Source organism: Hypanus sabinus, chromosome 24, assembly GCF_030144855.1.
Source record: "Hypanus sabinus isolate sHypSab1 chromosome 24, sHypSab1.hap1, whole genome shotgun sequence".
Classification (NCBI taxonomy): Eukaryota; Metazoa; Chordata; class Chondrichthyes; order Myliobatiformes; family Dasyatidae; genus Hypanus; species Hypanus sabinus.
Window position 1 is genome coordinate 13337844 of NC_082729.1, and position 12273 is coordinate 13350116.

Consider the following 12273-nt stretch of genomic DNA (forward strand, 5'->3'; position numbering starts at 1 on the left):
AAGAAAGCACGACTGCCTCCACTTCTTCAGGAGTCTGTGGATATTCGCATGTCATCAAAAACCCTGGCAAACTTCTATAGATGTGTGGTGGAAAACGTGCTGACAGGATGTATTATGGCCTGGTATAGGAACACCAATGCCTTTGAGTGGAAAATCCTACAAAGGGTGGTAGAATTGGCCCTGTACATCACGGATAAAGCCCTCCCAACCATTGAGCACATCTACATGAAACGCTGCTATAGGAAAGCAGCATCCATCATCAAAGGTCCTCATTGTCCAGGCCATGCTCTTTTCTCACTGCTGCCATCAGGTAGAAGGTACAAGTGCCTCAGGACTTGCACCACCAGGTTCAAGCACAGTTACTATCCCTTCAATCATCAGGCTCTTGAACAAAAGTGGATAGCTACACCCATTCTTTTTTGGTGTTCCCACAACCGATGGTCTCTCTTTTAAATACTCTTTACCTTGTTATTTCATGCTCTCGTTATTTATATTTGCATATGCACAGTTTGTTGTTCATTGATCCTGTTTACAGTTACTGTTCTATAGATTCGCTGAGCATGCCCGCAGGAAAAAGAATCTCAGGTTTGTATATGGTAAAATGCGTGTACTCTGATAATAAACTTTACTTTGAACATTTGAACTTTGAACTTTACATTTTCATTTATGGTATGTAATACATTTTACTGTCAAGTACATATGTGTGATGAGTAAGTGTAAGGCAAAGACTGCTTACTAGTAGCACATATATTTAGAGTTGGAAATCTCATTATATATTCCAAAAATCTGAAACACTTCTGGCCCCAAGCATTCAGATAAGGAGTACTCAACCTACATTGCTTCTTCAGTGATTTCACTTTTCAGTAGCAAGACTAGAATAAGTAACCCTCAACCTTTGCTACCATTCAATAAGATCATAGGTGACCCTACAACTTAAAGTCCTCCTCCTGTCTGACCTCCTTAATCCCATGACGCCATTAAGTATTAAAAAATGTCATTCTCAGTTTTAAGCAAACACAAGTATTGAGTGCCTGCAGCTGTTAAGACAAAGATCTCCAGTGTTTGGAGCAAATATGCTTATTCTTGGTTCAATCATAAATGATCACCCTTTTAATCGCCTTGAGTTAGGGAAACAAAATGAACACAAAAAAGCAAGGTAGAATCCATCAGTACTAAAATTGTGGATGATTTATTTCAAAGGATGTCAGAAATTATGTTTCCTTTCTGAAAAACAGATACCGAACAGGTCATGCAGCCGTAATGGTGGGACAGAGTTAGTTTGATGTTGCGGTGTTCACCGAGATTAGCCATTAGCTTGCAGACGTTTCATCACCAGTCAAGGTGACATCCTTAAAGCACAGTTGTTGCTGTTTCTCTCTGGGAGTGCTTGCATTTGTATCACATTTCTTTGGCTCTTGGGTGTTCACAGATGGCATCTACTTTGATATGTTTGTTTATGGAGTTATCAGAAGAGAATCATGCTTCTAAAAATTCTTGTGACTGTTTATGAACCCCTAAGAGCCAAAGAAACACAAGCCAATATAATTCAAAGGTCAACTGAAGGGGTAGCCAAATAAGACCGTGGCAAGTGAAGGGGACCTATATAGGTGCGAGCACTCCCAAAGAGAAAAAAACAACTGTGCATCGAGGATACGACCTTGACCGTTGACTGCAAGCTAACTGCAACTTCACACGCCTCAACCCAAGCTACCAATATTCACCACCATCCAAGACGGAGTTGGTATTCATGTCAATGAACCTTCTGAAAAAACTTAAAAAAGCTCACTCACTTTCCTATTCCGTTGAAGGATGACCTGAAAATGTTAAGTTTCTCTCTCCATATATGTGAGTTCAGATGATTGTGGATTCAAGTCCCAACTCCAGATACTTGAGCCCATATTATAGAAAAAATAAGACTATAGTGTAATACAAAAGCAGGAAATCTATTTTTTAGTTCAGACATGAAACCGCCTTCTCTAATACAGAGAAATTGTCAACATCTATTCTAACATCACGGGAAAAACGAGGTGCTCCTCCAGAGCCCTGATCAATTTTAAGTCCCTCAACTTATTAAAAATTAACTGGGTTGTCAATGAAACTTTGGTGTCCTGTAGTCATATAGCAGAGAAGTAGGTCTTGCAGCCTAACTTAACTGTGTTGAACACCATGACTTGGCAATTCAAGAACTCATCTAGATACATGGATGTTTTAAAGTAGCTGCTTCCACCACCCTCTCAGGCATTGCATTCCAAATTCCAACCATCCTTGGTGAAAAGAATTCTTCAGATACCCACCAAACATCTTCCCCCTTTACCCAAACCTATAACCTCTAGTTTTCTTGATATCTGTCTGTAAGGGGTTTGTACATTCTCGTGACCATGTGGGTTTCCTCAGGGTTCTCCGGTTTCCTTCCACAGTCCAGAGATATACCAGTTGGTAGGTTAATTGGTCATTGTAAATTGTCCTGTGATTAGGCTAGAGTTAAATCAGGGGTTGCTGGGCAATATGATGTCAATGGCCTATTGCATACTGTTTCTCAATGAATAAATATATCCTGTACACCTCTATTAGAAACAATTCCTGGCCCACTACAACCCACCCTCCCTTCAAAGCCTCCTCTGCTAAAGCGAAAACAAACCCTGCCCAAACTTCTCTTCACATGTGAAATGACCCATCTGAAAATAATTATTAGCTGTTTTATGCCATTAAGGCCCTATCTAAGCAACTAATGACCTTTCAACTCCAGGAATGTTTGATTTAGGGAACCAGCATTTAGTGTTGGTCTTTATCAAATATCTTCTGGGATCCAGGAAAGTTTGGCCAGGTGGATTCAGAATTGGTTTGCCTGCAGAAGGCAGAGGGTCATGGTGAAGCGAGTACATTCAGATTGGAGGGTTGTGACTAGTGGTGTCCCACAAGGATCTGTTCTGGGACCTCTATTTTTTGTGATTTTTATTAATGACCTGGATGTAGGGGTAGAAGGGTGGGTTGGCAGGTTTACAGATGACACAAAGGTTGGTGGTGTTGTATAGTGTAGAGGATTGTCAAAGATTGCAGAGAGACATTGATAGGATGCAGAAGTGGGCTGAGAAGTGGCAGATGGAGTTCAACCTGGAGAAGTGTGAGGTTGTACACTTTGAAAGGACAAACTCCAAGGCAGAGTATAAAGTAAATGGCAGGATACTTGGTAGTGTGGAGGAGCAGAGGGATCTGGGGGTACATGTCCACAAATCTCTGAAAGTTACCTCACAGGTAGATAGGGTAGTTAAGAAAGCTTATGGGGTGTTAGCTTTCATAAGTCGAGGGATAGAGGTTAAGAGAATGATGCAGCTCTATAAAACTCTAGTTAGGCCACATTTGGAGTACTGTGTCCAGTTCTGGTCGCCTCACTATAGGAAGGATGTGGAAGTATTGGAAAGGGTACAGAGGAGATTTACCACGATGCTGCCTGGTTTAGAGAGTATGGACTATGATCAGAGATTAAGGGAGCTAGGGCTTTACTCTTTGGAGAGAAGAAGGATGAGAGGAGACATGATAGAGGTGTACAAGATATTAAGAGGAATAGACAGAGTGAACAGCCAGCGCCTCTTCCCCAGGGCACCACTGCTCAGTACAAGAGGACATGGCTTTAAGGTAAGGGGAAGGAAGTTCAAGGGGGATAATAGAGGAAGGTTTTTCACTCAGAGAGTGGTTGGTGCATGGAATGCACTGCCTGAGTCAGTGGTGGAGGCAGATACACTAGTGAAGTTTAAGAGACTACTAGACAGGTATATGGAGGAATTTAAGGTAGGGGGTTATATGGGAGGCAGGGTTTGAGGGTCAGCACAACACTGTGGGCCGAAGAGCCTGTACTGTGCTGTACTGTTCTATGTTCTAAATCCAAGTGGATAATAGCTTCTGCACTCATTAAATAAAGCTTCTCCACAAATTTTGCAAAAATATTCAAATTGGGATAATCAAGCACATTTTACCTTCAAAAACAAGTTTTTTAAAATGTGCTTGTCTTCTATAACTTTGAGTTTCTTCAGGTGCCTTTTTTTTTAAAACAATGTGAAAAATTATAAGGTGTAGATACTATTAATCAGCAACATGAATAATAGGTATAACCACACATTTCAAAAAATAATTAACCAGTTTCTGAGATAGGACCAGAAGATATCTTTCTCCAGAAAACTAGAACTGTGCATTTTAACCAGAAAACTTCTAACTTAACAGGTTTTTAATTAAGAATGAATACCTGTGGGTCTTATGAAGCTCCATAATTTTCTCTTCCAGTTCTTTTGTTTGATTTGGAGCCAACTTGAACTCACTGACGTAATTTGTTCCATGTAGCTCTGGATCATATTCACCCAGCTCTGACTGAACTGTATATGATCCCAAAAGGGCAAGAGTAACAAATGAACAAGGCAAACATCCAGTAATTATGTCCTGACGCAACTGAAGGCACAAGTAATATCTGAAAGAACAAATTTGTAATCAATTTCACTTCAATAAACCATTGGAAAGAGTAAACTTAAAGCACAAGTAAATTTTGGAACCAATCCTTAATAGTTTTGACTATAGATATATTAAAAATTACGTAATGGGCAACTTGGGTAATGAATTTGGTCTAGTTTAACCATGAAAGCAGTATAATTGGCAATGGCTTACTATTGTATTATTAATATATTAAAGCATACTGGAATGCTACTTCCAGCAGGCTTCACTCTAACGTAGAAATATCACCATTTATTGTTGCTGGGTTTATGGGGTGTTCAGCGAGGGGAAAGCACCTCTGGTGAAGAGACTTGTCATATCCATTCTGGGGCTGCTCACTCACCTTTGGTCTCCACAGGACACTCTGCTCTCACCTGTGGATCCAAATAGCTGTTTGCATCTGACAACGGCCACAGCCCAGTACACCGCTTCGACAGACAGACTAAACCAGGAGGGGTTAGCTGGTGGCCTTGTACCCCGGTGAGTTAGGACCACGCCTGTCCCAGCATTTGAAGCCAGCTTTGGCTGACTGGGAGGATGAGCTCCACAGTGAGATGAATAGCTAGGAAGGTAGTTCTGCAACGCTCTGTGGAGAGTGAAGGGCATGACAAGGCACAGAAGATATCATGGTCATCCACTGCAACCAAGGAAGATCCCAGTTTGTGATGCTTGTTCATACCATTGAATTTGAGGTCAAAAGAATGGAACTGCCCCAGTGCAATGGTGTTTCCACTTTTAAAACTTTCCTGCACAAGATTCGTATCATCGTTGGACAACCAGCAAGACCACTGTTGCTGGGTCCCAAAAAGTAAAATTCTCTAATCAACACCGTGGGAACACTACAACCAGGAATGCAGCAGGAAGTAGCTCATCTCTAGTTTCTCACCGACAATAAATGTTGCCTTCCCTACATCTCTAATGAATGAAAAAAATGTTGGGAACTAGGAAAGTAATGCTTATTTGGCAGGAATATATGCCAGGAGATTAGTAGGGAGGGATGAATGGACAAGGAAATCATGGAGGGAGTAATCCCTAGGGAAAGCAGAGAGTTGGGGGGTGGGGGAGAAGGTAAAGATGCATTTAGTAGTAGGATTCCATTGAAGAAGGTGGAAGTTGCAGAGAATGAGGTGTTGGATGTGAAGGCTCATGGAACAAGAGGAATTCTATCCATGTTAATACAGCGGGAAGATGGGAGGAAGCAGCGATGTGCGGGAAATGGAGGAGATGCAGGTGAGGGCAGCCTCAATGGTGGAGCAGGGGTAATTCTTTGAAGAATTAAATCTCTGATGCCCTGGAAAGGAAAACCTCATCTCGGGAACAAGTGCGGTAGAGATGAAGGAACTAAGAAAAGAGAATGTTTATTTGATTATTTATTTATTTTTACAGGAGTGGGAGGAGGTATACTTAAAATAGCCACGGGAATCAGTAGTTTTATAAAATAGGTCAGTAGACAGCTTGGCGGGGGGAGAGGTAGGGGTGGGGGTGGTGAGAAGGGGGTGGTGGTGAGAGGGGGTGGTGGTGGTGGTTAGAGGGTGATGTCAAAAATAGACCAAGAGAATTTAAGGGCTTGGTGGAAGTTGGAGGCAAGGTTGATGAAATTGACAAGCTCAGCATGTAAGCATGACGCAGCAGCAACGTAGCATAAGAAGAGTTGAGAAGCATTACCAGGGAACATGAACTGTTCTATGTAGTCAATGAAAAGACAGGTATAGTTGAGGCCCATGCAGGTACCTATGGCTACCCTTTGAGTTTGGAGAAAGGGGGAAGAGTTGAAGGAGAAAATGCTGAGGGTGAGGATGAGTTTTGCCAGGTGGAGGAGGGTGGTTGGTGGTAGAGGGGAGTTGGTTGGGTCTTTTGTTGAGAAAGAAGTGGAGAGCTCCAAGGCCTTCTTGATGAGACATAGAAGTGTACAGGGACTGGCCTTGAGTTCAGCGGAGCAGGAGCAGGCAGAGGCGCTGGGCCTATGTGGACAGTCAGGATTGCGGATCTTGGGTAGGAGTTAGAAATGACCAGTGCAGGGTAAGGGAACTACGAGTTTGGTGGCACTGGATGGGAGTTCACCAGAGCTGATGTTTGCGATGGTGTCAGTGACAATTTTCTAATAATCCCAAGTGGGGCCATTTCCAAGAGGAGGTGTCTGAGAGTTGCTGCCTGGCCTCATCAAGGTAAAGGTCAGTTTACCACACTACAAAAGCATCCTCTTTGTCTGTGGGTTTGATGGTGAGGTTGGGATTCATGCGGAGGGAGTGGATGGCAGTGCATTCTGAGGGTGTACGGTTCAAGGAGAGAGAAGGAGGTTCAAGCTCAATTTAGGAACCAAGGATGCCAACTGATAAACAAGGTACAAACAGAAGGGTTTTGTGGATTATATAGAAACAGAGAGTTAGTGGCAAAAGTGTATGACCAAATATTATGGTGGAAAACAAGAAAAGATTTTCTAGTCATGTCAGAAGGCCAAGGATTCTATGGAACTTTGAAAAATGCTCAAGGATGAGCCGTAAAAGAGTTCTAAATATCCTAAATAAGGAATCTGCAATGGCCTTTACTCCAGAAGATGATAACTACCAGAATGAAACAATGTTAAAGATGTTAACATTAAAAGAAGGGTTTAGGAAAAGAAACCAAAATATATCAGGCTGTTTAGTTGGATAACATCGAGTGCCCTGAAGAAATGGCAACGTGTTACAGGACTGCAGTAACATTTGAGGATATCCACTTGAAGTATTTTTGGAGTCAACTACCCAGAAGATATTCAACTAATTTTACATGCTTTTACAGAGAATAAATTAAAGACAACAAAATACACAAAATTTGATACTTCAGATCCCTTTATCTTTTTATTTTGCAATATTAATGAGAGGAAATTTACAATACATGGGCTAAGATTAGTTTTTTTGGGGATAAAGACTTAGAACAAGTCTTAGTCACAAGACTTAGAACACACTAGCCCCAGGTGGAGGGGGTGGTCGCTGTCAGTAGAGCTTCTATCCCACAGCTCTCGTGATCTGGGTTCAATGTAGAGTTGGTAGGTCAATTGGGCACTATAAATTGTACATAAATCAGTAACAGAATTCAGGTGGGAAGGGGGAAGGGAGGGACCAAAAATATGACAAGAATTAAATGTCAAAAATGTGTGCTTGATCATCAATGGTGAATCTATGTGTTGAAGATGAGCTCTACCTTTTTGATTTTAACAAAGTCTAATGTTGCCAAAGTACTTTGGAAAACAAATATTTGAAAGTACATAATGTTTGCGTCAATTCATCGATTACTGGGGAATACTTCAGGTAAGTTGCAAAACAGCAGACTGCAGAGACTAACAAACCACCATCAGATATTTCTGGGACTTTATCAACTCCGCAGATGTGTATCCTAGTAATTACAGTCAATTTCATAATGTAATGATTGGGCATGCTAACATTCCTATCACCATATCCAGGTCATTAATGAAACAGTCCTGGAAAACACTCAAGTTAACCTCAGAAGCATGTTTCATTAGTTTCTGTAAGTCAAACTTTTGCATTAGCTTTCAATAACCTATGCAAAACTGTACTCTAATTTTTGCTCCCTCTATCAACTGTAAATATCCAATCAAATTATAATCCAACTGTGCAGCTAAATTAGTTAACTCAGACACTCCATACCAGCATGGTATGGTAAATATTGTAATTGTTCTCATTTCCCTTGCACAGTGTCTCAAAAATATTAATATAACTCATTTTGATGCACTAGCAATTACATAAACAATTATATTAAGTATCCATCTGTATCCATGCAAAATATCTTCAAGATTATCGAAAAAAAATTATGAACAAATTTAATTTTGATTAAAAAAAATAGAAAGAAATTAGGTTTGTACCTGGTTATATCTTCGGTCAACTGTGCAGGGTCAGGAGGGTAAAACTTCACATTGAAAGTAAAATCCCATGGACTGCCTGGAGAGGAAAATATATGGTTAGTAAACCCTGACTATCAATTGATCCACCCAACCTCGAACTGCCCTCCAAGTCCACAACCCTCACATCATTCCCCATCTTATCCATGACCCATGGATTGCATCAAGACAACTTTTCCCCAAGACCTTCAGATTGTCATTTGACTAACCCCTGTCCCTGATTTTAGCTCTAACTCCCCCACCCCTCCTTTATTACTCTCCCCCAGTTTTGGCCATGCATCACCCACACTCCACTCTTTCAGTCACTTCTTGAATCCACCCTATCCATGATCTCCATCATCACACCCAACTGCAACTTCCAGTTCAACATTCAACCTTTAGGACCTACATCTGGCCTTCAATGACAATTTCCCTACGACACTGTAAAGGCACCTTGGGCAATGGATGATACCAAATTTTGTCCTGGTTGATCCCCTAGGAAAGCATCACCAAAGATTCTAAAATCATCATTTAATGTGTTGGCTTCTCAAAAAAAAAGAATTACTCAAATTAACACTGAGCCATTAATAAAATTATTAGCTGCTTACAAGTTGTGAGTCATCTTTTCAACATTTGCTTGATTACTCCTTTAAATTGTTTAGGATGTTTTCAGACACAGTGCAACTGAAAATTACTGTTTGATAAAAGATATTACAGTTTTAGTAACTTCATTGTTATTTACTACATTAAGGAACTCTGAAATTTAAATACTTAATTCTGTTTTTGAAAGGGCAGAAACACTATTTATGAAGCAAGTCATCTGCCAAGGTTTCCTACAGACCTGCTGGCATTTACGCTGGTAACAGGGCTAGCCCGAGAGTGGCTGTAGTATAAGCTCCCTCACAGCAGAGCACTAATATCAGCCACCTGCACTGTCCTTGGATTTCCTCAAGGAATCCAGCATTGCAACATGAACCCCTGCAAATTAACCAGCTGTCAGGCTGGAGAGTCTGTGGACTGAACCCTGGCACACATTTAAAAGGTGACTTGAAACGAATGGGGAAATGCAGATGCTGTTAGTTAAGTTCACTTTTATATAAGCACATTTAAATTTATCCAGATAATTAATTAATGGCTGTGATACCAAAGGTAAACATTCGATTTCAAATTTGAGATTTGACAGTTGGGAGCAATAACAAATGGCTACAGTAGCGCATCAATAGCTTTCAAAATTGTTCTGAGAGGACAGCTGACCACATGTGCCAACAGGTACAGTACTGCCCTGTGGCTCTTGCTGGTGAGCTGGGAGCCAGTAACCTAGCAGATGATTTTGCTTGGGACCGTGCTGAAAAACAAACAGAGGTCTATGGTATAAGTGAGTGCCTCCCTTGGGCCAATAGAAGATTCTGATCAAATATCTGCTGTAAATGGCACAATATTCGAGTAGCTATAAGAAGATAGTTATAATCGTAAGAATCCTGAATCATAGAAGGTCCAGTTACAGCAGAACAGGCTGCAGCTGACTTCAAAGCACAGATTTAAGCAGGTTTCCATGATCACACTATAAACAACATGGCCCACAACATGCAAATAATGTTGCCCAACACATCAATCATGCTCTAGCCAATCTGCATTACACATTACTGCTTATGTCAAAGTTACTTCACCAACATATTTTAATAAGGGTTTTGCTAACACATAACTGCAGCCAATACATTAATAATGAACCATGACAGTTAAGCAAACTCTAAAAGATTTGGATTATAAGACAAAATATAATCGTGCTATTGAGTCAACTAGCTTAATAAATTTAGCTGAATTAGATGAGAAAATATCTTACCCTGCATTTGCTTCTTAATCTCTTTAGTGAGATCCAGCCAACTCTGTAATTATAGAAAAAAAAGTTACATGAACTGTTGCTGAATAATTATGGACATAAAAATAATGATGGATCAGACCTCTGAATAATAGATTCACATATTGGCCATAACAATAATCATGAAAGATAGTCCTTTAAAATGCCTCAAAAAACCTTGTATCCCCCCCCCCCACCAAGAAAATACTAAGGCACTGGTGTCTACCAAAGGTCTTTAATCAACAGGATCCTTCAATTTCCAATTATCTATCTTTGAAAGGTCCTTGATAGAGAATTCCAGACATTAACTATCTTCTGCAAAAGTTTTAAATGAACATCTCATCTCCTAAATACACCCCCTTAATTGTGACCCCCCCCCCCACCAGTGGAAGAATTTTAATATCCACCCTGTCATGCTGCCTTAAGATTTTATATGTTTAAGTATGTACACAATACTCCAGGTGAGTCCTCGCCAATATATGCCATTTGCCTTCTTAATTACCTTCTCCTATAACATGCTAAAGATCAACCTGATCCCTCCATGCACCACTCACTTTTTCCCTAAGAAAAAGCTATAGTTATGGAACTCTTCAAGGTTCAAGTTACACCAAGTTCTTCCATTAGATAAGTAAAAGTCCTTATTTCAATCCAACTTGTGCCAATCTCAATTCTTTTCCAAGGACTAGCCTACTTCCTGTACTTGCATTGAACATAAAAATATCATAACCAATGCTACCAACTTCCACTCTCTCAGTTGTACCTCCCTTCATTTTATCTACCATCTTTGTAAGGAATAAGTTAGTAAACAATATCCATTATAATCCAACAGACTCCGAAAACTAAGAAAGTAAGGAGGCATGGGATCCAAGGGGACATTGCTTTGTAGATCCAAAACTGGTTTGCCCACAGAAGGCAAGGAGTGGTTGTAGACAGGTCATATTCTGCATGGAGGTCGGTTACCAGTGGAGCGCCTCAGGGATCTGTTCTGGGACCTTTACTCTTCGTGATTTTTATAAATGACCTGGATGAGGAAGTGGAGGGATGGGTTAGTAAGTTTGCTGATGACACTAAGGTTGGAGGTGTTGTGGATAGTGTGGAGGGCTGTCAGAGGTTACAGTGGGACACTGATAGGATTCAAAACTGGGCTGAGAAGCAGCAGATGAAGTTCAACCCAGATAAGCGTGAAGTGGTTCACTTTGGTAGGTCAAATATGATGGCAGGATATAGTATTAATGGTAAGACTCTTGGCAGTGTGGAGGATCAGAGGGATCTTGGGGTCCGAGTCCATAAGACACTCAAAGCAGCTGCACAGATTGACTCTGTGGTTAAGAAGGCATATGGTGTATTGGCCTTCATCAATCATGGAATTGAATTTGGGAGCCGAGAGGTAATGTTGCAGCTATATAGGTCCCTGGTCAGACCCCACTTGGAGTACTGTGCTCAGTTCTGGTCGCCTCACTACAGGAAAGATATGGAAGCCATAGAAAGGGTGCAGAGGAGATTTACAATGATGTTGCCTGGATTGGGGAACATGCCTTATGAAAATAGGTTGAGTGAACTCGGCCTTTTCTCCTTGGAGCAAAGGAGGATGAGAGGTGACCTGACAGAGGTATACAAGATGATGAGAGACACTGATCGTGTGGATGGTCGGAGGCTTTTTCCCAGGGCTGAAATGATTGCCACAAGAGGACACAGGTTTCAGGTGCTGGGGAGTAGGTACAGAGGAGATGTCAGGAGTAAGTTTTTTTACTCAGAGAGTGTTGAGTGCATGGAATGGGCTGCTGGCAACGGTGGTGGAGGCAGATATGATAGGGTCTTTTAAGAGGCTTTTAGATAGGTACATGGAGCTTAGTAAAATAGAGGGCTATAGGTAAGCCTAGTAATTTCAAAGGTAGGGACACGGTCGGTACAACTTTGTGGGCCGTAGGGCCTGAATTGTGCTGTAGGTTTTCTATGTTTCTATCTAACTATCTCAGCTGCAACCCTTCACCCACTTTCTGGAAGATCTGCATTTCATTTGCCCAGCTTCTTCATCTCTGTTCTAATGTTGAGATGTTATACTTCACTT

General features: G+C 41.1%; 1 protein-coding gene across 15 annotated transcripts in view; it reads right to left on the minus strand.

Annotated features, from left to right (window-relative positions):
- LOC132380479 (protein 4.1-like) overlaps positions 1–12273 on the minus strand; it is a 167057-nt gene that overhangs the window by 70923 nt on the left and 83861 nt on the right. For all 15 annotated transcript variants that reach the window (XM_059949303.1, XM_059949307.1, XM_059949305.1 and 12 more), the window contains 3 exons: positions 10191–10233; positions 8336–8411; positions 4238–4456 (listed from right to left, as the gene is read on the minus strand). In XM_059949303.1, coding sequence (XP_059805286.1) covers positions 4238–4456; positions 8336–8411; positions 10191–10233 — 338 coding nt within the window. The remainder of the gene's footprint in view (positions 1–4237; positions 4457–8335; positions 8412–10190; positions 10234–12273) is intronic.